The sequence below is a fragment of the Tremella mesenterica genome (genome assembly GCF_000271645.1).
Source record: "Tremella mesenterica DSM 1558 unplaced genomic scaffold TREMEscaffold_9, whole genome shotgun sequence".
NCBI lineage: Eukaryota > Fungi > Basidiomycota > Tremellomycetes > Tremellales > Tremellaceae > Tremella > Tremella mesenterica.
The window spans coordinates 1,071,259-1,097,192 of record NW_006711233.1 but is presented as its reverse complement, the minus strand read 5'-3'; the positions used below and the strand labels follow the sequence as shown (position 1 = coordinate 1,097,192).

At 46.9% G+C, this 25,934-nt stretch overlaps 5 protein-coding genes across 5 annotated transcripts in view; 1 reads left to right on the top strand and 4 right to left on the bottom strand.

Annotated features, from left to right (window-relative positions):
* The window catches only part of TREMEDRAFT_74420 (uncharacterized protein), a gene marked incomplete at its 5' end in the record, with an annotated part of 2,129 nt that extends 960 nt beyond the window's left edge, over positions 1–1,169 (bottom strand). Inside the window, 2 exons of the mRNA XM_007006245.1 lie at positions 56–487; positions 914–1,169. Of these exons, the coding sequence (XP_007006307.1) occupies positions 56–487; positions 914–1,169 (688 nt within the window). The remainder of the gene's footprint in view (positions 1–55; positions 488–913) is intronic.
* An 883-nt stretch (positions 1,170–2,052) lies between these two features.
* Positions 2,053–4,675, bottom strand: TREMEDRAFT_72115 (uncharacterized protein; the record flags this gene model as incomplete). The annotated part of the gene is made up of 7 exons (XM_007006244.1): positions 2,053–2,204; positions 2,326–2,448; positions 2,657–2,941; positions 3,223–3,452; positions 3,691–3,874; positions 4,160–4,233; positions 4,648–4,675. 7 exons carry the CDS (start codon positions 4,673–4,675, stop codon positions 2,121–2,123), a joined length of 1,008 nt encoding a protein of 335 aa, XP_007006306.1. The 3' UTR covers positions 2,053–2,120.
* Positions 4,676–4,995: 320 nt separating this feature from the next.
* Positions 4,996–7,349, bottom strand: TREMEDRAFT_64014 (uncharacterized protein; the record flags this gene model as incomplete). Its single annotated transcript, XM_007006173.1, has 6 exons — positions 4,996–5,033; positions 5,198–5,272; positions 5,318–5,976; positions 6,076–6,294; positions 6,618–6,760; positions 6,966–7,349. The coding sequence occupies 6 exons, from the start codon at positions 7,347–7,349 to the stop codon at positions 4,996–4,998; spliced, it is 1,518 nt and encodes a 505-aa protein (XP_007006235.1).
* Positions 7,350–8,790: 1,441 nt separating this feature from the next.
* Positions 8,791–14,430, bottom strand: TREMEDRAFT_74418 (uncharacterized protein; the record flags this gene model as incomplete). Its single annotated transcript, XM_007006243.1, has 11 exons — positions 14,366–14,430; positions 14,123–14,290; positions 13,948–14,022; positions 13,850–13,897; positions 11,246–13,799; positions 10,630–10,902; positions 10,012–10,258; positions 9,721–9,743; positions 9,502–9,571; positions 9,073–9,197; positions 8,791–8,872 (listed from the first exon to the last, which is right to left on the bottom strand). The coding sequence occupies exons 1-11, from the start codon at positions 14,388–14,390 to the stop codon at positions 8,791–8,793; spliced, it is 3,690 nt and encodes a 1,229-aa protein (XP_007006305.1). The 5' UTR covers positions 14,391–14,430.
* A 4,499-nt stretch (positions 14,431–18,929) lies between these two features.
* TREMEDRAFT_64011 (uncharacterized protein) lies at positions 18,930–20,360 on the top strand (the record flags this gene model as incomplete). The annotated part of the gene is made up of 2 exons (XM_007006172.1): positions 18,930–19,277; positions 19,956–20,360. The coding sequence occupies 2 exons, from the start codon at positions 18,930–18,932 to the stop codon at positions 20,358–20,360; spliced, it is 753 nt and encodes a 250-aa protein (XP_007006234.1).
* Between the last annotated feature and the right edge of the window lie 5,574 nt (positions 20,361–25,934).

Here is a 25,934-nt window from a genome sequence, read left to right as displayed (position 1 = left end):
GTTAACAGGGAATATGGAGGAATGTATAAGAGATAATAATAAAACCCAAACCCACGCCATTGTTTCCCATCAACCTTCGCATGATTCATCTCAACAGTAATTATACCCTCTCCAAAATCTTGTATCAAACCCTCCTTATCACCAGGTTGTAAAAGTTCATCAGGATAATGATAAATTTCGATCGGTAAAGTACTTTTCACGACATTTCTCAACATGTGTAAACTTAACCTTAACCTCTTTAAAGCTTTTCCATCACCAGCAGCATATATTATACCTCTTAATGGTTTACCAGGATTTAAAGTTTGAAAAGGTTGTTGAAGTAAATCTTTTGACCAAACTATTGGGATATTTTCAATTTGTAATTTTTTGAAATAATCTAATAATGCTTGACGTTTTTGTCGGATGGTCATTGAAGATATTGAAGTCCAAAGTTCTGTTTTACCTTGATGAAAGAAATAACCATCTCTATCCATCGTTCCCATTGGACCTGATTGATTAGTTTTTGGGGGTCTTAACATTTTATTATGTCTGTGAATAATTCTTCTCCTGACCGTTCCACTCTGCGAGATCTTTCTCAAGGAATCTCTGTCCAAAGCATTATCTCTTGACTGTCTCCATGAAGGTTATTTTTTCGTAGCTCTCAATCGGACAAGCGGAGAGATTTAAAAAAAGCTTCAAAACACTTCAATGTTGACATGCTGGGATGTTGAGGTGTTGAAAATCGGAGAGAGATTCGACGCCTGAAACACTATCCCATCTCGCAAGTCTGTACACGTCTGAGTAGATTGGGGGTGAGGGTTTAGACAGAATTCGCGGCAAGAGTGCAGACACGATATAGAGTAGGATCTCAAACAGGATATGAACCACGATTTCACCCATGATGATAGCTTAGGAGAAACAAAATCAAACTCACATCCTTGCCTCGAAGGATACTCCAAAACCGGATGATCCCAAGCTGGTCGTCTAACGAACGATTCCAATTTCTCCATCAATTCCTTTGCTCCATTCCCATCGACTTTGGCACCAGAAGCTTTCGTTAACCAAACGTATCCGTACCCTCCATAACGTGATGGGAAAGGATGTAATAAGAATGCTAGGGCTAAGAGAGCGACCAGGAAAGAGATTATTAGACGTTGTCGTGTGAAAGATAATGGGAAGGGTATGGACATGTTGTTGGTGTTGGTGTTGTTATTCCTCCTTTCTCCACTGAGATCTTGTAGTTTTTGTTGGATAGGTTGACTAAGTGGATGTTTGGAGATACTAGTTGACTACGTTGACTGAGTGGATGTTCGGGTTTGGAGTATGGTACTTTTGTGAAGGGTGGTAGATTGGATTGTGGTATTTTTGAGGATGGGTTGTGAGGAAATATGATATTTCTGAGGAAAGTGGTATTTTTAAGGAGATTTGGTTTTTTGGGCGGGTGGTGTTTGTAAAGAGATATTATAGGGATCAAAGATGGTGTGTATGATGAATGTCGATGATTTGTTCGACCGAGTAAACTTGTAAGGACTTCAAGGCTGTGATAATCTTCAAATGAGTGATGGTCGAGTAGGTACGCTCCACAGGCCAAGCAAGATCTAAGGAAATAGAAGAATTTCACAAGGTGTAGTATATTCGTACTGTGGGAAGTAAGACGCAATGTAATCGTCACTGTGTACTTTAGCCTTGGAGTTGTGCCGTAGGTTGAGAGTGAAGAGAGATGTTGGAGAGAAAGGGATAGATGATGGTTGTCAACTTTCGCCCACTCTGGCCAGTTGGTAAATCGGAGATGAGAGATGCGGATGACACAAATGTGACTGTAGCTGTTTATACAGATGAGTAGATTCAGACGAACAGTGTGGAGATGGGTTAGTGGGTGAAGATGGAGAGATGAGTTGCAACACCGCACCGGTAGAGACGGAAATGGCAAATATCATTAATCATGTTCACATGTTTCTCGTCACTAAACCACCCTCCCCCCCCTTTCAACTAAAGTTTTTAAGTAACCTTCTAGCTCCTACACCACAGACCACAGACTACAGACAACCACGAGCAAGGCCCACACGCAAAGAGCAAACAGATAGATGCATGTTTCTCTACACAAATGAACTTGATCACAGAGAGAAAGCGTGGTAAGACGATCAAACTCGTTGTTCTTTAACAAGGTTTATCAAACCTTTACCCGTCAAAGCGGAAATCAAATTATATACCACTTGAACTTCCATCTGATCGTTAGTGTCTACGACCATACACCTCATACCACATTCGACACCCGACATCCATCTGTCATACGTCACGAGAGTAATTATACCGATGAAAGAGAAATATAGAGGATGGATCACTCACTTTCTTTTGCGTATCACGAGTTTCAGTACCTAAATGAGGCAAAATGGTTATTTGGTCCATTTTCTGTAAAATTGGGTTAATCTTCGGTTCCTCTGGATAAACGTCAAGACCTGCGCAAGCGAGCTGAAAGTAAGTATCTCTTCACTATCCATCGACCTTTACATGTCAAAGACAACATATCTGGGAATTGTGGATCGTGTGGTCGAATGGACACCATCGGTTGTGGTGATTGATCAACATGAATCTCAGCTAGGGAAGGGACGGTTAGTCTCATGAAACGAGTTCATGAGAAAAGTATGATGAGAGTGAAACGATCATTAGGTGAACTCACCTTTCCGCTCTCCAAAGCAGCGATCAAATCCTCTTCCACAACCACTGCACCTCTAGCCGTATTGACCAAACAAGCACCATCTTTCATCTTATCAAATTGAGCTTTACCAAAACTTCCTTTTGTATTGGCGTTTAGAGGTAAGTTGAGTGAAACGACATCGGATTGAGCGAGTAGATTGTTCATGTTATCGATGTATGTGCAAGGGAAATCGGGAGCTGGTGAATAGGGAGAGCGATTGTAATAGATGATCTTCATGTTGAATCCGAGCATTCGACGTGCTAAGGCCTGTACTTTAGTTCTACACTCAAATAGGTTAAAGCTCATCTCTCCTATGGGTTTTACCACTCTTCCGTCTCCTCCCCCTCCTTCGAACCTCTGACTGTGTGCACCCATATGATCAGACGGGAATTCACCAACGGGGACTTCTCATAGCAGAGAGACCCTATCTGTGGTATAGTGATATAAGTAGAAGATAAATAAAAGGTACTTGAAGGGGAAGAAAAGAGGTGATGGGGAAAACTCGACACGACGTTAAAGGTCAAATGATGAAAGAACAAACTACTTACCTTGCCAATCCCCCCCATCCCGATAATTCCCAAAACCCTACCTTCGGGATCACTAGCCGGAGTCCATTTTGGTCCTTTCCATAACCCCGACCTAGCCATCTTCTCACCATAAGAGAATTGTCGCAAAGCGGAGATGATAAGGAATGCGGCGTTGGTAGCTGTCGCATCGTCTACCGCTCCGGGGGTGTGAGAAACTTGAATTCCACGAGCGCTACAGGCTGCTACGTCGACTAGAAGTCAGTCGGTGGGTCAAGAATATAAGGTAGTAGAGAAGACGAAGTGTTAACGAGGTAGGAATGACGGAGAAAATATAAGGTAGTAGAGAAGGCAGAGAGATACGAAGTAGATAGCAGAGAAGATATATGGTGCAGTAGGTAGGATAAATATAAAGTAGAAAACGTTGAGAAGATACAGTATGAAGCAGACGAAAAGAGAGAGGGACAAAAAAGTGTAAGGAGTATAACCCACCCTGATCATATCCCGCACCATTATGACAAACGTATTTCACAGAACTTGGTAAATGTTCAATCAAATCTTTATCGAAAACCCCAATAGCTAAAGCAGAATCGGAATGTCGGTAAATACCTACCACACCGTCGTATTTGGTTTTACAATCGGCATAAAATTCTTCTCTTGATTTGGAGGTGAATGGCTAAAGGGTGGTCAATAACATAAACCACATCTTTTATAATTAAGATCTTCGTACTGTTCCGAGTTCAAAGACGTATGATTGGATGGAGAAGTTGATGATGATATTAGACTTCTTCTCAGAAGGGATGAGGTGGTAGGATGTGACGATTATGTGTTGGAGAGAAAGTGTTACATTTGGAAAAAGTCGATGAGTGGTATCAAAGAAAGAGGAAGAAGTCACACTAACATGGAGCAAGAAGGAGATGGAATAGGGAGGAGGAAGAAGAGGAAAAGCGGGTCAACTCACAACTAACTCCGCTATGGGTCCAAGTAAAGAAACGATTTCATCTTTTGCCCAAATCAGACCGTATTCCGGGTGAGCTAAAAGTCAGCATTTCTCACTTGTTTCTCTCTTTCTCTTCCTCTCCTTTCCCTCTTCCTCTTCCTCATTCTTCTTCGGTCTTTCTCCTCTCCCTTTCCTTCTCATTCTCCTCCGGTCTCGCTTCTCATGTCAGAGTCCTCGCTCCATCTTCCCATCTCGCATGGCCGGGACTCTCTTGGAATGTCACCTGTGGTGTTGTCTGCCAAACGAGACATTGACATCGCATCGGCAGTGTTGTACCATCTCAACAGATCATAGATCTCGCAACGCCAGTACTTCCTCAAAAGGTCGTGGCAAATGTGACCATCCCTCACAGACGATTACCATGCCCCCCCCCCCCGGCCCTTGATCGCGCACCACACTCCCTCCCGCCAAAACCATCGAGTGTCATGTGAGGAAAAGATAGGACTCACCACAAACTAACACCTTGGGCTTTGACATTTTACTCGTTGGAATACTATAATCAATGAGGTCAGAAAGTAGAGATAGAGAAAGAGAACCAACAACTATCAACAAAAGTCAGCAAATAAGGACGAAAAGCCGGTGGCCGATGGACCGGAAACACTGTTGAACCGGGTCCGTTTATCCGATCCATCACGTGACCATAATACTCTATTTACGTAAATGCAATATTCTATGAACCCGGTTTTACCTACTGCACATGAGGCTTATACAAGGGTATCGGAGCCGACTGGAGGAGGAGTGGGTGTGGGGAAAGAGAAAGGGGGAGGAGGTAAGAGGTGAACAGAGGAATAGGAGGATTATTCGACGAGAAAAGGACTATCTATGGAGCTTATTCCTGATTGTCAACAATGTGTTCGTATTGTCGGGAATATATGGTCTGACGCGGAAGTGCAGTCGATCATGAGAGAGAACTCGAGGGAGATAAGAGTAGAGCTAAAGGTCGCAAGCATGGCTAGGATCACGGGTAGAGGGTCAGACTAGAAGGGTAGTAGGACTCACCTATGGCAACACCACCTTCATCACTATCCCTCCCTTTTGTCCTCAACAAAGTCCCCGCTTCTCTATTAACAATCCCTTTCCTCTCACCAAACAACATGACTCCATAAACTCCTAACTCACTTACCACCTCTGTCAATTTCGGACGTTTCTCTCCTCCTTTCAATAACAAATTCCCCACTCCTGGAGGTGGTTCAATCATTTCCATCAGTATATAAGCCGCAGAAGTATCTTTCTTATTCCCTTCCAAACTCGCTAAATACTCTGGTATATCTTCCCGATATATATTATTACCACCTCCTTCTCTCTGAGGTTTGAGAACATAAAGTTCCGGATGATTGAGAGCCATTTCGAGACCGATACTGTTCATGGGATATAAACCGATCCAAGTTTCCCTCAACATGTCCACATGGTTCTGGTTCAATTTACCAGCACCGGCTCCAAATCCAACGTCGGGTTGGTTTTCACCCAGTAAGAACTCTTCGAGTTTTCCAGGTTCAGCCAAGACTTGTTGAATCTTCTTAGCTCCGGCAAGTTGAAGGGCCATGGAGGGACATTTGATAGCTCTAGAACGTTCGAGTAAGAGACGAGTGTCCCACTCGGATCCGGTGGAATAATCGTTGGGTCCATAACCGGCGCGATAGTAGACCACGGCGATTTCAGTAGCGGAGGAGTAAGGATCTTCGGGACATGGGAGGTAAAGACGTTGAGTGAGTTGTTCGACTTGAGCGAGATCTTCCAGTTCTCTCATGGTGTGACGTAGAACGCGGAGTCCGTCGTTTCTAGGTATTAGCGGGAGTTTTGGACTTTGAGTATGCATCGCAGAAGTCGGACAGTATAACAGAGCGAGGAAGCGGGGGAGAGGGAACACTGTCACTCACTTCGCCATCAACTCATATTCCAACCATCTCTGATCAAAGATATTCCTTTCGGTAGGTTGTACCACAAACAAAATCGCAGCTCTTGTCCTTCCATACATCTTCCAAGCATCTGACAGACCTTCGGCGGTAAGTTCAAGCGAATGGTTTTCAGGGTAATTAGACATTCTGTTCATTTCTGGAGAAGCGTTGTAATAACCGTTGGTGGCTCTTGCGAGGTATCTGAGATTAGTATGCTGACTGCATCAACCTGAAGTGTAACGATGATAGCACATCATAATTGAAAGTCCGCTGATGACGTTGACGAGAGCGGCTTTTGCTGAGAATGGGATTAGATGCTTGAAAGTAGCGTGAATCGAATCGGACCAAGGCTTTCTTATAATGCCAAAGGGGAGATGCAAAGGGGAAGGTCAGTCATACCAATTGCAGGTACGAAGGTACGGGCAGAAGGTTCGCTGGGTACTATGGTAGGGGCGCTGCCTTGGAGGGAGTTTTTTTAGACATGAGGGACTTCAGAAAGTGAAGCAGATGAGACGGATACTCACCGATGAAGCTCCCCGGCACGCTGACTCAAAGCTCCGAAGGAAGAAGCGATAGTGTTGAACTCTACCTGTTTGATAGCTAACGGTTTCTCGTCCCCGGTATCATGGAGAAGATAATCTGATCGGAATATGCCCAATTGTAAGTCCTACCAGTCAGCGACCGTCCCGATGTTCAGTACACTGCTACAGCTCAAGGACCAAACCTGTGAGAAATGTGACATAGCAATTCTTCATCGTGGATGTCAGAGCAAGCGGCGATACCATATGATGAAGCATTTACAAAACGAAGAGCGAGAAGGGGATTGATTAGAAGGCTTCTGAGAAGTGATTAAAGGGAAGAAAATAACTCACTTGAACTAAATCTTCCCTGATACTTTTCCAACCTCTCCAAAGTGCTCCTTGAAAATCATCCACCCTACTAACACCTTGAAAAACCCCATCAATGAATTCCCAATCTAGTGCCACACGAGCGTACAGAACATTATATATAGGTTGCAACAACCTCACCCTGTCGAAAAGTCTTCTAGGGAACGGAGTGGGGAATATAGACATGGGAGCTGCGAAAGTTTGTGTTGGTGGATTTCCCGGTGTTGGAGCTGGAGGAGCTAATAGGATGAAACCGTTTGTCAATGCGTGTGTTGTGGCTAGTAGGAGTAGATGATCTAATTGTTCAGGAGAGACTTCAGGTGGCCAAGATGGGAGATGTGCTGGTGCAGAGAGTGTAGAAGTAGACATGGTGATTTCGTTTCCTAAAGATGATAAAGTGTACGACGATCGTTAACTCTTAACCTATGATTGTAGAAGGACTTCTTTGATGTAGATCTGATTGTTCGTTTGAGGACACCAACTTTGATGAATCAAATAAGAGAGAAGAGAGAAACAGAGACTATTTGTTATTTCCGGTGAGTTTTAAATTCCTGTTAAAAGAAGACCTGTTTTGTCCTTTCGTCTGACTAAACAGTGAGACCGTTGGGAAGAAATGGATTCACCAAACAAAAAGTATTACCGTATACTGAAAAACCTTGAGAAGACCTTTTGAGAAGTTTGAATGAATCGGGAAGGTTTAGAAGAGGATTCTACCAATGTGATCAAAGCTTTCAACTTTTCGTTCGAACGGTAAGACGGCCAGTGTGGTGTGGGAAGAAACGTAGGACGGGAAAAGTCGATTTCAAATGCGGAGAGGTATCAAAAACACCTTTCAAGTCTTATCAGTCAATGACGAATTTTGGTTGATCGGTGATAGAAGCAAAGTCGGTCGGTGAAAGAAGAGTCAATGATGATGACGTTTCGAAGCGGAGAGTAGTATGTACTATATACTCTTCCTTGAGAAACTGCCCGATTTGCCGACGTATAGTTTTTGGTCTTCTTCTCGGGTATGTGGGCAGGGAGAGGGAGGGGGGAGGGGTGGGGTGTACGAAGTCGATTTGTAGTGAACGTAGTACGTAGTGTATACGTCGATATACCTGTGGAGTGAATGAAGGATAGGATCTAATAGTCAGAACGACACATATTCAGATAGGAAAGAGATTAGCATGAGAGATAAGCAGGGGTTGGGGGGGGGGGGTGTGGGGGGGAAGATGCCAAGTAAAGTGGGCGTGTGAGAAATATGAGAAAGAGAAAATTCAGAGGAGTGGGGAAGGGAATGATGTGTATGATGAGGGGGGAGAGGGGAGGGGAGGTAAAGGGGGATAAGAGAGGAGGGAAGTGAAGTGAGAAGCGGGATGGAAAAAGAAAGAAGGCGAGAAAATCGGAGATCAACTGCACTTTTTCTCTCTTTCACTTATCTCAATCTCTCAATCCTTTACTCGTCTGCTTAAGATAATCTTGTTACGGATCATAAGGCTGAGAGTGAGAGGAGAGAGTGAGAAAGGAAAGTAGTAGTAGTAGTGATGATGATGATGAGGTGAAAGAAGCAAAGATGATGTTTAGTTGAGCTGCTTTTTGATGATGCAATCTTGTTCTATCTTCACATTCCACCTCCACCTTCACCCACCGGTCATTTCCGACGGAATCAACTGCCTCGTTTAGAGTACCAGCAAAGGACGTCTGTGAGAGCGAGGTACATTGACAACCACATAAAAAAAGATCAGCATGCATAGATTACCCAAAATGACGATGCAACGTTGATACCTCTCACAATCAATCAAGACCCGTCTTACCCCCGCCGCCCGCCGACTCACTCCTCGCCAGAAGGACTACCACTCGCACTATCCCCAGCTCCTACACCAAACATCTGTCCGTCGCAGTTCCAAGCGCCACTGGATGTCAGCGATGTGCGATTACTTGTTCCCTCATACCTTCCACCCGTCGGGACATGGCAGAAGATGAGTTAAGCAGGATACATACAAAGAAGTCTTCCTCCCGGCTGTTTGAGAGTTGATGAATGGTGGGATGCGGTTGACGGAGAGGAGATAAGATTGGTTCATTTTGATGAGATAAATAGATCAAAGACACTCACCATCGACATCTATCCTTCTTTTGTTTATTCCTCACTCTAGCATCAGAAGCCACATGAGCTTTACTCTTTCTCTTCCCCTTTTTTGGCTTTTTGTTGGGTTTCTTGATAGGTTCGGCCAATTCATCCTGTCATCAGCTAGTATTCATGTTCGAGTAATCCCTCTTCGACGTCCCGTGGGAAACATCGCGGATTGTAGGACGTGCGTTCAAAGTTGACAGAGTCGCGTGACGTGTGTACGTGCGTGACTTGTGACTCATGGGAAGAATAAATGAATGACTACATGATCCTTGTCCCCATGAAGGTTCAGTGGCCATCGGGGAAGTGGAGTGTTTCAAGAGTATAGTACAAAAATCGACAACAGCCCGGGGGGGGGGGGGGGCGGAAGAGGTACAATTGGCGAAAGAGGTGAAGAGAAGGTGTAACACTCACAGGTAAACCTTTATAAGAAATACAACATTCTTCTCCTGCCCTTATATCCTTCCTAGCGAAGATCACAAGCCTACAAGTCAGTCAGACGAACTATTTGTCCGTATACCTCATCGAGTCATCGCTCCTCTCTCAGTAATCTCTGAGTCCGGCGGATTGGAAAATGTATCGAGCGAGGCGAATGACTAGGTGGGTTGGGCATCAAGGAAGAGAACGACTCACATTGGTCTTTCTGGGTGAAAATCCTTATCGTGAGCTATACTCTTTATCTTATTTCGACCACAGCTCCTCATCGAGATTAAATCACACGATGTGGCTAATTCCAGTACGATTTTGAAAGAGGGATTAAAAGAGGACAAGAGTGGAACGACCAGATGTAAGGTATCATGAGAGTGAAACAGTGTGTGTAAATGACTGCCATACAAATACGAGGTCTGCGGGATGAATGGAGGAAGAGAGGAAAGCTGAAGAGAGGGAGGAGAACGCCAAGAGGTATTAGAAAGTCAAACTCACCCATACATAAGCCTGAGCAATCATCAAATTCGGATCACAAGAATGATTAAAGAATCTAGTGAAATTACCATAATGAAATGCGTCTACACTATAAGCAGAATAACAAAAATCAGCCGCATCGTCTAATTCCGCTGCTCTTTGTGCTCTTTTGGCTGTCGCATGTGCCAAAGCTGCTAATCGAGGGTCTACTTCTTCGAGTCCTTTTGGGACTTTACGTAGATGAAAACCGTCACAGTCGAATAGATAACTGAAGAATTAGTGTTCGTCCAGTTCTCATTGACCTAAATGAAGATATCCGAAGAAGTGCAATTTTCAATACCCCCAAAGGTAGAGTATAGTAAGTCGTTTGACCTGACTACTATCTGAAGAAGTGCAACCTTCAGCGTCGCCAGAACCGTAGTTTACCCAGGGGTTCGATGTACCCCACGATAGAAAAGCGATGTGGGAGAAGAAGATTTGAAGGGTTGGTGAAAAATAAAGGGAGGAGATCATGGTGAAGATACTGAGTAGGGAACGAGGACATCAGTCATGAGGTGGAAAGGGGAGAGGGGGAGAGGGGGAGAGGGGGAGAGGGGGAGAGGGGGAGAGGGGGAGAGGGGGAGAGGGGAGACAACTCACGTTCTTCCAATATCCGAATACAGCCAACCTCTTTTCTCACATTCTGCTTCATTTATCAATTCCCCCGAATATATACCCACAAACGTTCCTTTTGGAATAGCTACCCTCGCTTTCACTCCCCAACCTTTATGACGAGTCTTGAATAAATCAATCTTGGTTTCTTTGGCTCTACCACGTTGGATGACACGGTTCATACATTCTGGTGGACAACCGCAATTGTCGTTACATTCCCAAATTGGGACATGGAGCATGGACGTTTTGAGGGTATTGTCTCTGTATGTTAGCGTCGACGAGTGGGCAAGTAAGAGTGGACATGGTGATTTCATGGCCTGCGTTCGAGTTTGATGATCGAGGGCTGAGAAGATACGAGTTGGGTGTCTCCGTGATACAGAGTGGCAGCGCTATCGGTCATGACGAAGTGGGAAAGTGAAGAAGGGGAGAGTCAGATTGTCAAAGTGGCCCAACAGTAGATACCCATGACAAAAATTGAATGTGAGAGTGAAAGAGAGGGTTGAAAGAAAGCAAGAGACAAGAGAAAGAGAGGGGTCCACTGATACGAGAAGACAAGAAGGAGGATAGGAAGAAGTGAGGGAAGACAAAACAAGTATCGACTCACTCATTATAAGCAAACCCACTCATTTGCGCATCATAAGAATATAATTCTTGTCTCTTCACACAACTACAACTTTTCGACATAGGATTACAAGGTCCTTCACATCCACAACCCATACCTTTCTCTGGATCAGGTACATCAACATGATAAAACATTTCATTAGAATAAACGAATTCGAAATCTTGTGGAGCACCTTCATCATCCACATCATTCAATACTTTGATTTCATCCGCTTCAGGTTCATCTTTACTTGTACTTTCCGTTATATAAGCTGAAAATATAGCTCTATGAAGTGAAGGTTGATTTTGCAAAACAGGTAAAAGTCTTTGCCAAGATTCGTGAATACTTGTATCTGCTACTCTTTTAGCTTTACCTTTTCTATCTTGTGGTACGTCTTGTTCGACAGGTTCGACTGAGAGATAATATGTTTTTGTTGAAGGGTCTAAAGGATCTGTTGGTGTATGTCTAGGAGCGGCGGAAGGATCTCTAGAGAAATGGATAACAGGTGAAAGTATAGAAAGTTCAGCGTCAACTTCTGATACACCGTCATTCTCGACAAAGTGACGCCATTCTTCTCGAGACATGAGAGGAGAACCGGGTGGAGGTGAAGTAGGAGGTATTGATAATTGTTTGAATTGGGGTAGAGGAGAAGAGTCGTGGAATAGATTTAGGAGAGCGTTGTGGTGATTAGCCTGCATGTCGTCGGTCTCGATGACGTTTGTTACTTCTGATATGGCGAGGGGCTGAGGTTGAGAGGCAGTAAGGGGAGGTGAGATTGACTCGGACGAAGTGGGGGCATCGTCAGGTATGGATTGTGACAAGATGGTGTTCGACGTGTCTCGATCTGAGGTTGAAGTAGCTGAACTCGGTGGAGCAAGGGTGAGCTTTGAAATGGAAGTAGTCACGGAACTCTGTGGGGCGATAGGGGCTGTTGATATGTGCGCACCATCCGCCGTGATTCCTTGGGTTTGAGTGACTGCTTTCGCTTCGACCGACCAAGGGGATCTATCTTGTGGACCCGATGCACCGTTTTGTATCAAGTCACCAGACTGATCGTGAGGGTTGACGGGCGTGAGGTCTGACAACACGGGTGGCTGAGTCTTCTTACTCAGTATGCGCTGTCGATACCACTCCAACGGGGGTAAACCTCCCAAAACCGACTGGAACTCTGGTACATCCTTGTCTTCTCCAGCTTCTTTCTGAGGTCTTGCAGGGGGTTCACCCATGACGACATCCTCTTCAATCACCAAGATTCCTCCTGCCGCACCCGCCGCGCCCTCATCGCCCACCTCATCATCTCCCATCTTGACATCCCCATCCGTAGTCGCTGATCCAGGCTGTAGATCTACCTCCTCAAGCCCCACAGTGACATTGGCCACTTCTTGTGCGACCTCACGAGGCGTAGCGTCCGCCAGTTTGTTCGATGTCGAGTTATCAATTTGTTCCATTGCCTCGTCCGTCGGTACAAGATCGCTACCTCCCGCTGGATGATGTTGGAGCGGAGTTGCAGGTTTGTGAGACGACGCCAGAGGAGTATTAGCGGGTTCCGCCGTTCGCCTTTCTGCGTCTCCCATCGGAAGCTCCCCGGGTTCTCTGGGAGGTGAGATCATCGGTTCCTCTACGTCACCGGGTGTTGCAAGGATGTTCGGAAAAGCAAGATTATCGTCGACGGAACTGGCCGAAGTGAGATCTCGAGATACTGCCGACATCTCCGAGGGATCCGTCTCGATGACATGACTAGTTTCGTATTGCGTATGGTCATTTAATGAATGTGGAACCAGGCTGAGGGTCGCGTGGGGCGACTCGGGGGAAACGGAATTCAAGGTTTTCCAAGTCGGTCTGAAAGATTCCGGAACATCAATATTCGTCCTTGCTTTCTTTGACACTTGACCTTCGGGGCTACCACGATCGAAAACCTGGTTTGGAGATGGCGGAGATGGACGTTTTCTCAATGACAAAGATGTCGGCCCTTCATCTGATTCTTCGTTCGTTTTCTCCGCGTTCTTGATTATCTTCGAGACCCGAGGGATAGGAGCCGAGCGAGGTATTGGATTACCCCATGAACCAGGTTCTCCGTCGGATCCTGATTGAGGCTGAGTAGGACTTCGTTTTGTAGGGTCTTGACGAGTGATGGGAAAACCTTGTCGTGCTGAATGAATTAAAGGCGGAGGGATTCCGCTTCGAGCTATTGGGTTACCCCAAGAACCAGGTTTCTTCATTTCGTCTTGCGTTGCGAGTCCTTCGTCCGCGGGTCTTTCGTCTCGCAAAGTTTTATGAACAGGATCGTCATGCACAACGGTTGAGGTATGAGCGAGGGTAGGTGGGACCAGAATAGCAGTTTTCGAACTCCGATGAATTGGATTATCCCACGATCCATCGCTATGATCGACGGGGGCAGGATTTGTAGAGTCCTGAAGAGCTCTTGCTTTCCCTTTTAAACTTAGTGAAGGTTTAGAATTGACGTTGTCGCCTTTTGTAGGACTAGGCATTTCGGATTTTAGAATTTTCGTCGGAACGGCTCGAGGAGTTTCATCGTCAGAAGAAGAACCTATAGAGACTTTCAGTCAGTAGGGAGTAAGGGTGCTCAAATATCAAAATCAAACTTACCGATATCGGTGGGAAGTACTCGTCGTTTTGATATCTTGGGAGTGCGTCCTACAACATCAACAAGTTTCGGAACAGGGGTACAAGGGGGAAAAACGCACTGGTACCACGCGGGGTGACTTCCTCCTTCACTCGAGAACCTCCGGGGACATTCTCATTTGATTCCAAAGATGATCCTATCAATATAAGCGGCATACTCACGAGGTTTTAACTTTTCACCAGAGGAGGAGGAAGCGGAGAAGGGTGAGAGGAAAGAGAAGGGAGAAAATTTCTCACGACCAGCTTTAATTCCAACCCCCTCCCAGAATTTCTCATCCATAGCGGGTAAAGATTCATCGTCTGATACCTTCACGGGTGATACATCTCTGGGTATTTTGACAGAGGGTGTCGGTTCATCGTCCGAGGAATCAAGAGAGATTGGGTTGGCGGAAGTACCTTGTAGATCTGGCCTCGTCAGAACACGGCCATACTCGATGTGCTTCCATGTAATCAAAGATGGCCAAGGCAAGGACAGCTCACTCGATGGTTTTCTACCTTGGAACATGACTTGGAGTAACTATACACCGTGGTGGGATATGGGGTGAGGGACAAGATACACCAAAAGAGACAATAGCAGTAGTGGACTGAGTATTCGTAGGAACCAAACTTCGTTCACGCACGACACTGTCACGTGATCTTGTTAGGCATGCATCTTTTTCTTGTTAGGCGTGCAGACCACGTGACCTGCAGGAACCTCCTTCAACTCTTCTCATACTTTCAACCAACATCAACCAACATCACTTTACATCGTCTGTCTCTCACACCTTCAGGAGACAAGCTACAGGCTCAAAACCCTGCCCGTTGTTCTCAGCGCACATTATTACCCCTTTCTACTACATATCCCATTAGAATTACATTGTGATATCCGCATTTTGGTAGGTACCTCCTTCTACACTTGACCTCCCAGGAAAACTGATGTTTTTAGTCTTTTATCTCTCTTAATATCATGTCTTCCTCCAACCTATCGATCTCTGCGACTCTTCCGGTGATGAGTGGTCATTCCCGCCTCTCCCTCCATCCCTCTCACCACTTATAAAGCAAGAAACCCCGTCTACCCCGTCCGAGATCATTATACCAGAGACTCAGCAAGATAACTCGCCATTTTCCTCCCCCTCTGGTTCCCCAACATCATTACGCGATATACACTCAGTCTCTGCCTCCCCTAGTAGTGCAGACGACTATTTTGCCCCTCCTGCACCCTTAACAGACGACAATGACGAAGAAAACACCAATTTTGAGCCCAATATCGAAGAAGACGAATTTGGCCCCCTGTCACGAGACATACTGACCAGCATATGCACGATATAACAGTGCCCAACGGAACAGTGATCTTAACCACTGCGACGAAAAGGCCTATTAATCGGCGGTTAACACTACCGCCGATCGCTGGTTAAATACCCTTCCCCGACATTCGCTCGACTTGTCACACACTTTGTGACATTATGCACCCTCTTGGGCCCCCGCGTTGGGGCCCCGACAAGGGGACCCCGCTTGGGTCCCCACACTTGGGAAGGGTACGATAGACCGAAAACTTACTCCGAGAGGGAGGTTTTCCAAGTAGGGCCTGGGTTACCCCCGGCGCCGTCCGGGGAGTCGAACCCAGGATCCTACCCGCAACCGCCGATTAATCTGTCACGAGACATACTGACCAGCATATGCACGATATAACAGTGCCCAACGGAACAGTGATCTTAACCACTGCGACGAAAAGGCCTATTAATCGGCGGTTAACACTACCGCCGATCGCTGGTTAAATACCCTTCCCCGACATTCGCTCGACTTGTCACACACTTTGTGACACCCCCATGCCCGTGTCCCCAAACTTGTTCATGCTCCCTTAACCCTTCCCCCACAGATATCTATCAGTCTTGCTCGCAATAAACTCGATGTCATGGTCAAGAACAAGGGGTTCGCCTTGGTAACCGATTCAAGTAACCTAAATCGTCAACACATGACAATGAACTGCGTATTTGGAGGACAATATCGCTCAGGTCGCTCTGCTAAATTCGAGAAGGTACGAACCCGTCAGCCTCAGACACAGCGTTTAGGCTGTCCATTTCGACTAAAGCTCTCAAGAGTTACAGAGAAAGACGCCCTGGCAGATGGATTTCGACCAATACTGCTAGAGACAGTGTGTAATGAACATAACCACCCTCCTGTCAAGAGTTTGCTTATCTCACACCTTCGAAAACACTCGCGAACCCCGCAGATTACTTCCCTTTTACAAGAATACATTGATAAAGGGTTCTCTGTCCACCAGATCATCGATTTACTCAAGGAACACCCTGATAAACCCCTTCTCACCCCGGTAGATGTATCAAATTTCAAGTGGAGGTATGAGAAGAACCGAATGAGTGGAAGATCAGCAACCGAAAGTTTGTTCTTACATCTTGAAAGAGAAAAACGCCTCTTCAAAGGCCTGGTTAATTCGAGAAATGAAGCTCTTGGTCTCATCTACACGACTTATAAAGCAAGAGCTCTGGTTCATCTTTATCCCACCGTCCTCATGATGGACTGCACTTATAATACCAACAGGTATCGTCTTCCAATGCTCCACATCACAGGAATGACAGCAACCAACCTCACCTTTACTGTGGCTATTGCTTTTATCAATCGCGAGACTACAGATTGGTACGGGGTCGCAATCAAGAGTTTTTTGGACTTGATTGGTCCCTTGAAACATCGAATTCAAGTCGTAATAACCGACCGCGAAGTAGCCTTAGCCAACGCTCTTAAGAAACACCTACCAAATGCGAAGCAGCAGTATTGTACCTGGCACCTGCGAGAAAATGTTAAACATCTATGTGATAAGAAGAACTGCTTTGAGGGAGAGGAGAATACGATTTTGGCAAGACAGAGGTTTGGGGACATGTGGATGAGAGAAGTGGTTGAGGCTCAAGACGATTTTAAGATTCAGCAAGGGATGGACAAGATAAAAGAGGAATTTTCGAAGCCTGAACACTCTCCAGCAATTCGGTACCTTGAAAACCTGTTAATTTCGAAGGAGAAGTGGGCCTGGGCCTATACAAACCAAAATCGCAATCTACATCAACATACGACCTCCAGGAATGAGGGAGAACATCGTTCCTTCAAGGATTTCTTGAAGAGTCATACAGGAACGCTCTGGCAAGTGATCCCTCAGGTAGATCGTTTCCTGGACAGACAGTGGGACAGTATCACATTGAAAAATGGTCAGCAAACAGTACGATCAGCCATAGGAGATCGAATACTCAGTGTAATAAACCGAGATGTCTCTAAATTTGCTACGAACTTCCTCCAGGATCAAATTCTCATTGCCAACAAACTTCTACGTCAGCCAGACCGAATACACCATTGCTCAGGACGATTTCTAGCCTCAATGGGTCTCCCCTGTGCTCATATGATCTTGAATGTCATGAGAAATGATGGGGTACTCACTATCAATCAGATACACCACCACTGGCGATTACTCCCTGACGGCGGGTTCGATAAACTTCTTGAAGATACCAATAACAGAGTACAACCCACTGCTCTTCGGGCCATTGGGGTTCATCGACTTGAAGACGAATTCGAGGTAGTTAACGGTTCTCGCGATTTCATACTCGATGTCACGAACTACGTCGTGACACCTCGATTATTCCACCAACAATGACCCTCCTTTGACCATCAAAACCCCTATCACGTCTTAACCCTTTTACTCTACATGTAACTCAGGACATCTGAGACCAAGTACGGCGAAGTTAGACGGAGTTAGGCTAGGTAGGGACAATGGAAGCAGAAGTACGGCGAAGTTAGACGGAGTTAGACTAGGTAGGGACAATGGAAGCAGAAGTACGGCGAAGCTAGACGGAGTTAGACTAGGTAGGGACAATGGGAGCAGAAGTACGGCGAAGTTAGACGGAGTTAGGCTAGGTAGGGACAACGGAAGCAGAAGTGCGGCGATGTTAGGCGGAGTTAGTCGAAGGAGGAAGAGGATGGCCGAGGACTCGGGGAAGTTGGACGAAGTGCGTCGAAGTACGTCAAAGCGCGAGAGGGTTGGATGAACGTCTAGGAGGAATAAACAATATTAGCTGAGAAGATCGCTGAAGTTCTTCAGCGATCCTTGATTGTTGTCAGTAGTGAAAATGTCACGGCCGTCGAGCAACTATCTTCTGGCAGACCGACGGTCGACGAACCTCGGCTAACTTGACGCTCCTGAGTCGATGTCTCACCCAACCGGGAGGGCGCAGACGTCGAAAGGAGTGTAACTACGGCGTACTTCGGTGTAGTTACTCTAACTGGGGTTTTGTTCTACTGATGGCGATGTATCTCGAATTGTATATAGCTATCTCTATCTGTTTTTCACTACTGACAACAATCAAGGATTGCTGAAGAAGTTCAGCGATCTGTAAACTATCTATACTTCCCCTCTCTTCTCGTAGAACGTCCCTCAACCCCTGTACAGCCTCGCGCTCAGTCCCCTTCGTTCAACTTCGCCGTACCTCGCCATATCCCCGGTATCCTACTCCGACTAACTTCGCCTAACTTCCCCTACTGCACTCTCCCTCGGTTTCCTTCCCCTAACTTCGCCGTAGTTCTCCGTTGGTCGGGGTTGTTGTGACTAATAATCCCTAGGTTCTCGTAACTTCGTCGTAGTTGGTCTCAGTGCTTCGGGATGGTGGTGGATAGTGGTTCGGTGATAGTGAAAGGAGGGTCGGTGATGGTGGTTGTCAGGGATGTCACGACATGGTTCGTGACAGAAAAACAGATAGAGATAGCTATATACAATTCGAGATACATCGCCATCAGTAAACAAAACCCCAGTTAGAGTAACTACACCAAAGTACGCCGTAGTTACACTCCTTTCGACGTCTGCGCCCTCCCGGTTGGGTGAGACATCGACTCAGGAGCGTCAAGTTAGCCGAGGTTCGTCGACCGTCGGTCTGCCAGAAGATAGTTGTTCGACGGCCGTGACAGTATCAAGGATCGCTCTTACCGACGACCCGTGCGAACCTCGGAGAAGTACGAAGATTCTATGGAACCAGATAGGAGAGTTACGCGAGGTATGAGTAGGGACGGAGACAGGATGGAGGAGAACGAGAGGAGGGCACTGGAGGAGCTTAGCAGAGCGATGGGGCAGCAGCTTGGAGTGGAGGATAGTGTGGGGGGATCAATTCAAGGAGATGAGTTCGTTCCACCATTGCCTTCTAATCCTCCTACCCCTTCGGGTAATGCTCTCCCACCTATAGGATCCCCAGTTGGATCGGATCAAACCCCGCGGCCAGAAAACACTGGAAGTACGGCGAACTTGGGAGAAGAAGGTACACAAGGGGTGATATTGGCCTTGATGCAGATGGTGGCGAATATGAACAAAGACATGATGGAAGAGAGAAGGCGTAGGGAGGAGTGGGAGCAGAGGAGAGAAAAGGAGACGGTGGGCGGCATTGCAGAAGGGATATCAGAAGGGGTGAGGTACGCCATGGGACGGCAAACTTCGGCGACCCCAAGCGTAGTTGGCGAACAACGGAAGGGGATAAAACTGCCTAATCCGGACTTCTGGAGAGGAGAGAGGAACAAGTTGACCGCATTTCTGTCGGAATGTGAAATCCATTACGAACTGAACTCTCATCTTTTCCCCGACGACACCAAGAAAGTCTTCTTCATGATCTCTCATTTACGCGAAACACCTCTTCTTGCCGTCCAACCCGATCTTGCTAAACGACCTCTTCCTGGCTACCTTAGGGAGTATGATCAATTCGTTAAATATCTCAAGACAAACTTTGGTGACCCGGATGAAGAAGGAACCGCAGCTCGACTGCTTAACGATCTAAGGCAGACTGGGTCAGCTTCGGAGTACTTCTCCGCCTTTCAACGACATGTGGCGATACTCAAGTGGTCTGATGACGGAAACCTGGTTGACCGAGCCAAGAAAGGGTTGAAACCACACCTCCTAGATGAAATTGCTAGACATGGTAAATCTTTTGGGACTGTCAAGGAGTTATTGGAGTTTGTTATTCCCATGGACAACAGGTTGTGGAGAAGGAAAGTGGAGAAGGATGCGGAAAAGAAGAGGGAGACGGGGGTAAAGGAAGTGTTAGTTGTGGATAGCCAGAGGATGGAGAGAAAAGAGGAGAAAAGAGGGGAAGGGAGGCAAACTTTGGCGCAGTCTGCGGTGCAAGCGACTATTACTTCGACGCAGGTCAAGAACATTCCGTCCAATGCCGACGAACTTCGCCGACAATGGCCAAGGCCACCTCCCAAACTATGGGAGGCAAGGAGGAAGGAAGGGAAGTGTACTGAGTGCGGGGAGAAAGGACATTGGTTGAGGGACTGCCCGGTGAGGGCAGCGAAGGTCAAGGTCGGATGGTTGCCGCCGTGGGGGGAGAAGTTCGGCGAACGTGGTGGAGGATCGGGGGGTAACGCAGTACCTCTGGGACAGAGGAGGAACTTGAACGCAGTTGGGGGAGATGGAGAGATGGAAGAGGACCAGGGAAAAGAAGAGGACCTGTCGCAGTAGGCGAGGCTCGGCGGGTCCGCCATATTCTCTCGGCCACCATTCCCAAACCTATAAAAGAGACACAGCTGATGGAGTCAGAGGATTGTGCATACAAAAATACACCACTCAGTACCCCCTCTTTATGCAATGTCGATAATCATCTACTCATCTCTTCCACTTCTAGAGATCAACCAAAATCGGACATTTTTATTAATGGAATTAAGCTAACTACGCTCTGGGACACTGGGGCTACTTGTTCGTATATAAGCCCTAGGGCAGCGGCGAAGATAGGTGTAGGAAGGAGACGATACCAGGTGAGCGTACCCGTTCACATGTTTGATGGCTCGGTTAGCGTCGCTGGACCTATCACCGAGTTTGTCGAAGTTGGTTTTAGTTTGACGAAGGACGCCGAAGTGCGATCTGTTCGTCTAGATGTAACAACGCTCTGCGATGCAGATGTTGTGATAGGGTGGGACTGGATGAGGAAGGAAGGGGTTGTTCTAGATGGAAGAGACAACTCGGTGAAGTTCCACATCCCAACCCCACCGAGTGCGGCGAAGTTAGCAGCCATAGGGCTGCCAACTCCGACGGACGCGATAGATCTCCGAGACAAAGATGACCAGGATGAACTGAGTCCGGAGGAACAGGAGGAATTGTATCAGGTGGTTCCTGAACAATATCACCCGTTCATTGATGTGTTTAACCCGAGGAAGGGAGGTGAAGAATTACCTCCCTCAAGGGAATATGATCTGGAATTTGAGCTTAAAGAGGGGGCGAACCTGAAGGTTGCTCCACTCTACTCACTCGGAGAAGATCAGAGAAGTGCGCTGAGAGACATCCTAGATCGCGAAATATCGGCCGGAAGAATTCGACCCAGTAATTCGCCCTACGGATCACCGATGTTCTTGGTACCGAAGAAAGCAAAGGGTCAATGGCGAATGGTCATTGACTACCGAAAGTTAAACGAATCAACGATACCCGATGCCTATCCACTGCCTCTGATCAGTCAGATAACCGAAGAGCTGGGAAGAGCGAGGTATTTCAGCAAGTTAGATCTGATTGGAGCTTATCAGCTCCTACGAGTAAAGAAAGGACACGAGCACTTGACGGCGTTCAGAACTCAGTACGGTATGTTCGAGTCCCTTGTTGTTCGAGATGGTCTGCGAAATGCTCCTGCTGTATTCCAGCATTTTCTGAATGAAAGTTTTAGAGAACTGTTGGGGAAAGGAGTGGTTGTCTACATAGATGATATACTCATCTATGGTCAAACGTTGGAAGAATTGAGAGGAACTACGGTGAAGGTGTTCGAAGTTCTTCGAAGGTCGAATCTGTTCGTCAAGGCTAGTAAGTGCGAGTTTGAAAAAGATTCGGTAGTCTTCTTGGGTTTTGTGGTCTCACAGGAGGGAGTTTCTAGTAATCCAGAGTACATCGACGCTGTTGTGTCTTTTCCCCGTCCCAAGAACCTAAGAGAGAGCAGAGGATTTATGGGAGTCGTTAGTTATTATCGGCGCTTTGTCCCCAACTTCTCCAGGATTGCTAAACCGATCAATGATCTCACAAGGAAGGATGTACCGTTTGTCTGGGGTATGGAGCAGGAAAGAGCTTTTAAAGAATTGAAGGATAGAATGTGTAGGGCTCCGGTATTGGCTCACTTTGATCCTTCGTTGAAGACATTACTACAGACAGATGCCTCGTTCTTTGGGTGGGGGTTCATAATATCGCAGGTGAACGAGTTAGGGCAAGAACATCCGGTAGCTATCGAGTCAGGAGCGTTTCAAGCGGCGCAGTTAAACTATACGGTAGGCGAGAAGGAACTACTAGCTATTGTTGAGGCTTTTAGAAAAAGGAGACACTTACTGTTACAGGTAGAGACTACAGTTCTCACGGACCACTTGAACTTGACATACTGGATGGAACCGAAGCAGTTAAGCCCGAGACAGGGCAGGTGGGTCAAAGAGCTCTCTAACTTTAGGTTTAAGATGGTGTATCGACCTGGGAAACAAGCTACACTCCCGGATGGACTATCGAGAAGAGCAGACTACCACTCTGGAAAAGGAAGTACAATGGTGCAAGAGAGCAACCTTATTCAAGGGTTGCCGAAGTTCGACGAACTCGACGGCACTAGCTCTGGGTTACAACACCTACTTCGTGCTTTGCAAGGGACAAAGGAAGTAAGAGAGAGTGACCTTATTGATCCCATGGATCTGATTGTTGGTATACAGGAAGATGAGGAAGTGGAGGAGGTTAGGAAGGAGCTACTAGGAGTCATTTGCGCTGAGTGTTCTCATCCAACGTGTCATGATGACGTACAGGAACCAGGATCCATCACCGAACTACGCCGTAGTTCGCGGTCCCCTCTGATACTTCGTGGGGGGTGGACCTCAAGGGGTTTTCTTGCATTCGACGATCGCACTTATGTACCGAACTACGCCGACGCTCGACTAAAGATTATGAAGACGCAACATGACTCGGCCTTAGCTGGTCACCCGGGTTCGGCAAAGACCCTTGAACTAGTCCTGAGAGATTATGTTTGGGTTGGAATAAGGAAGGATGTAGACGACTATATCGCTGGTTGTGCGGTATGTCAGAGAGCAAAGACTAACAGACAGAAACCCCATGGAGAGCTTAAACCATTGCAAGTGGCTGCTAAACCCTGGTCAAGCATCTCGATGGATTTCATCGAAGAGCTTCCGAATTCCCATGGAAATAATTCCATCCTGGTAGTGGTGGACCGATTGACCAAATGGGCCATTTTTATCCCAACCACGATGAAGTTGACCGCAGCTGGACTATCGGAGCTGATAATGGACTATGTGGTGGCCCAGCATGGGTTACCAGAGAGTATAGTATCGGACAGAGGATCGAAGTTTACCTCGAAGTTCTGGAAGAACTTGACCGATAGTCTCGGCATAAGACTACATCTTTCTACTGCGTATCACTCACAGACTGATGGACAGACCGAACGAACTAACCAGTCCCTGGAATTATACCTTCGGATCTTCACTTCCTACCAGCAGAACGACTGGTCGAAGCTGCTTGCTCGAGCTAGCTTTGCTTACAACAACACCCATCACTCCGCGATAAACAAGACCCCATTCTACGCAAACTATGGGTACCACCCTCGATGGGCTGAAGAGATTAAGGCTAGTGAAGTTGAAGTACCTGCTGCTACAATAGCAGTAAAAGACCTAACCGAAATACATAAGGAATGTATTGAGGGGATTGAGAAGGCTAATGAGAAGTACGCCGAAGGATACAATAGGAAACACCGAACTACGCCGAGCTTTGTGGAAGGGGACCTAGTGATGCTGTCATTAGAGAACATCAAGACTAAAAGACCAATGAAGAAGTTAGATGTGAAGCAAAGTGGGCCGTACAAGGTAGTACGGCAGGTAGGTTCTCATGCTTGTAAATTGGAATTACCAGGAACGATGGCAGGTATCCATGATGTATTCCATGTTTCATTGCTTCGCCCCTATCATCCTCCAGTATTCCCTGGTCAGCAAGCTGAACCACCTGGCCCGGTAGAGGTAGATAACGTAGGAGAATCGTGGGAAGTAAAGGACATCGTGGACTCTAGAGTAAATAAGAGGTCAGGAAAGTTAGAGTACCTAGTAGAGTGGTTAGGTTACTGTTACGGAGTAACAACGAATCGAGAGAACTCCATCGAGTTCGACGGATTAGGAAGGAGAACGGCGGGAGTTGGAGGCAGTGCTGCAGTAGGTAGGGACGGGTTTTCCCTTTTCGAGATTTCCCCACTGGGTTTGCTCAAAAGCGGTTTTTCACCTGTCCGAGTATGTACATAGACGCTTGCAGTAGGAACTGAGAGGAGGACACGGATACCTGTAGACAGTATATAGTACAATCAGCAAAGTACCAACTTTGCTGATTCTTCAATATCATTCTTTGGCTACATCGATTGCAGAGGAGACACGATCCATTAGCACCAGAGATACATAGATTTCCACGAGAGTTCCATCGACTTCGACCCAACCTGCGACCTAGTCATCGTGTTTCCAGTACCGTTACAACGAGGACGGAGACTCACCAGGACGAAAGGCGGGCTTCCTGCGGCGAGGGCCGGGAGGACCAGACGCGGGGGAGGGAGAACCAGGGGAAGGAGAAGCGGAACGAGGAGGCGAGGCAGCGCCAGACGGCTCCCCCAGAGAGAGAGTGCCGAGGCCGAGGGAGGAGACTTGGCGAGATCTGTCGCCGAAAGAAACTGACCATCAGCCAAGTTCGGCGAGGTGAGGTCAGTATCGATAAAACTCACGAGCAGAGGACACCATACCGCCAAAGTTCCTCATGGCGGCGAAAGAGTTGGGAGTGGGAGTAGAGGGAGCCATGACGTTAAGGTAGTTAAAAGAGAGATTAAATCTCGAGATGATTTTTCAAGGTAACAAATCTGTTTTCTAGGTAAGAGAGGTAAGAAGTTTTGAAAGCAGATGGGGAAAAGAGAGAAGCTCGACGAACTGCTCAATATTTAGTATGATCAGACCTACCCCCCTTCGTCGTCAAGATGCAGCAAACTTCGTGTTTCATCAACAAAAGACAGCGCAGGGACGATCAAAATTCCCACGCTATAGTGTCTCATCTCAATATAAGCGAGGGTTACTTCGGCAAACGACGGTGTTGTTCGGTTACCATCCGGGAAGCGCGTCTCACCTACAAAAGACACAGGGCTTCTTACGGCAAACCTCGACGAAGTTAGGGGAGTCCCATTGTCGGGTTTTGGAGTGAAAGGAGGCTCAGCTGCGAAGTGCGGCGCAAAGAGCAGAAGGGCGAAGGATAACTATGGAGAGGTAGAGAATGGGGGTACTACGCTGCTAAGTTTGCTTGCCACAGTAGAGGTGTTAACGCTCACAAGGACGTTCGCGGCTAAAGAAGGGGGCGACTGTCACGAACTACGTCGTGACACCTCGATTATTCCACCAACAATGACCCTCCTTTGACCATCAAAACCCCTATCACGTCTTAACCCTTTTACTCTACATGTAACTCAGGACATCTGAGACCAAGTACGGCGAAGTTAGACGGAGTTAGGCTAGGTAGGGACAATGGAAGCAGAAGTACGGCGAAGTTAGACGGAGTTAGACTAGGTAGGGACAATGGAAGCAGAAGTACGGCGAAGCTAGACGGAGTTAGACTAGGTAGGGACAATGGGAGCAGAAGTACGGCGAAGTTAGACGGAGTTAGGCTAGGTAGGGACAACGGAAGCAGAAGTGCGGCGATGTTAGGCGGAGTTAGTCGAAGGAGGAAGAGGATGGCCGAGGACTCGGGGAAGTTGGACGAAGTGCGTCGAAGTACGTCAAAGCGCGAGAGGGTTGGATGAACGTCTAGGAGGAATAAACAATATTAGCTGAGAAGATCGCTGAAGTTCTTCAGCGATCCTTGATTGTTGTCAGTAGTGAAAAACAGATAGAGATAGCTATATACAATTCGAGATACATCGCCATCAGTAAACAAAACCCCAGTTAGAGTAACTACACCAAAGTACGCCGTAGTTACACTCCTTTCGACTTCTGCGCCCTCCCGGTTGGGTGAGACATCGACTCAGAGCGTCAAGTTAGCCGAGTTCGTCGACCGTCGTCTGCC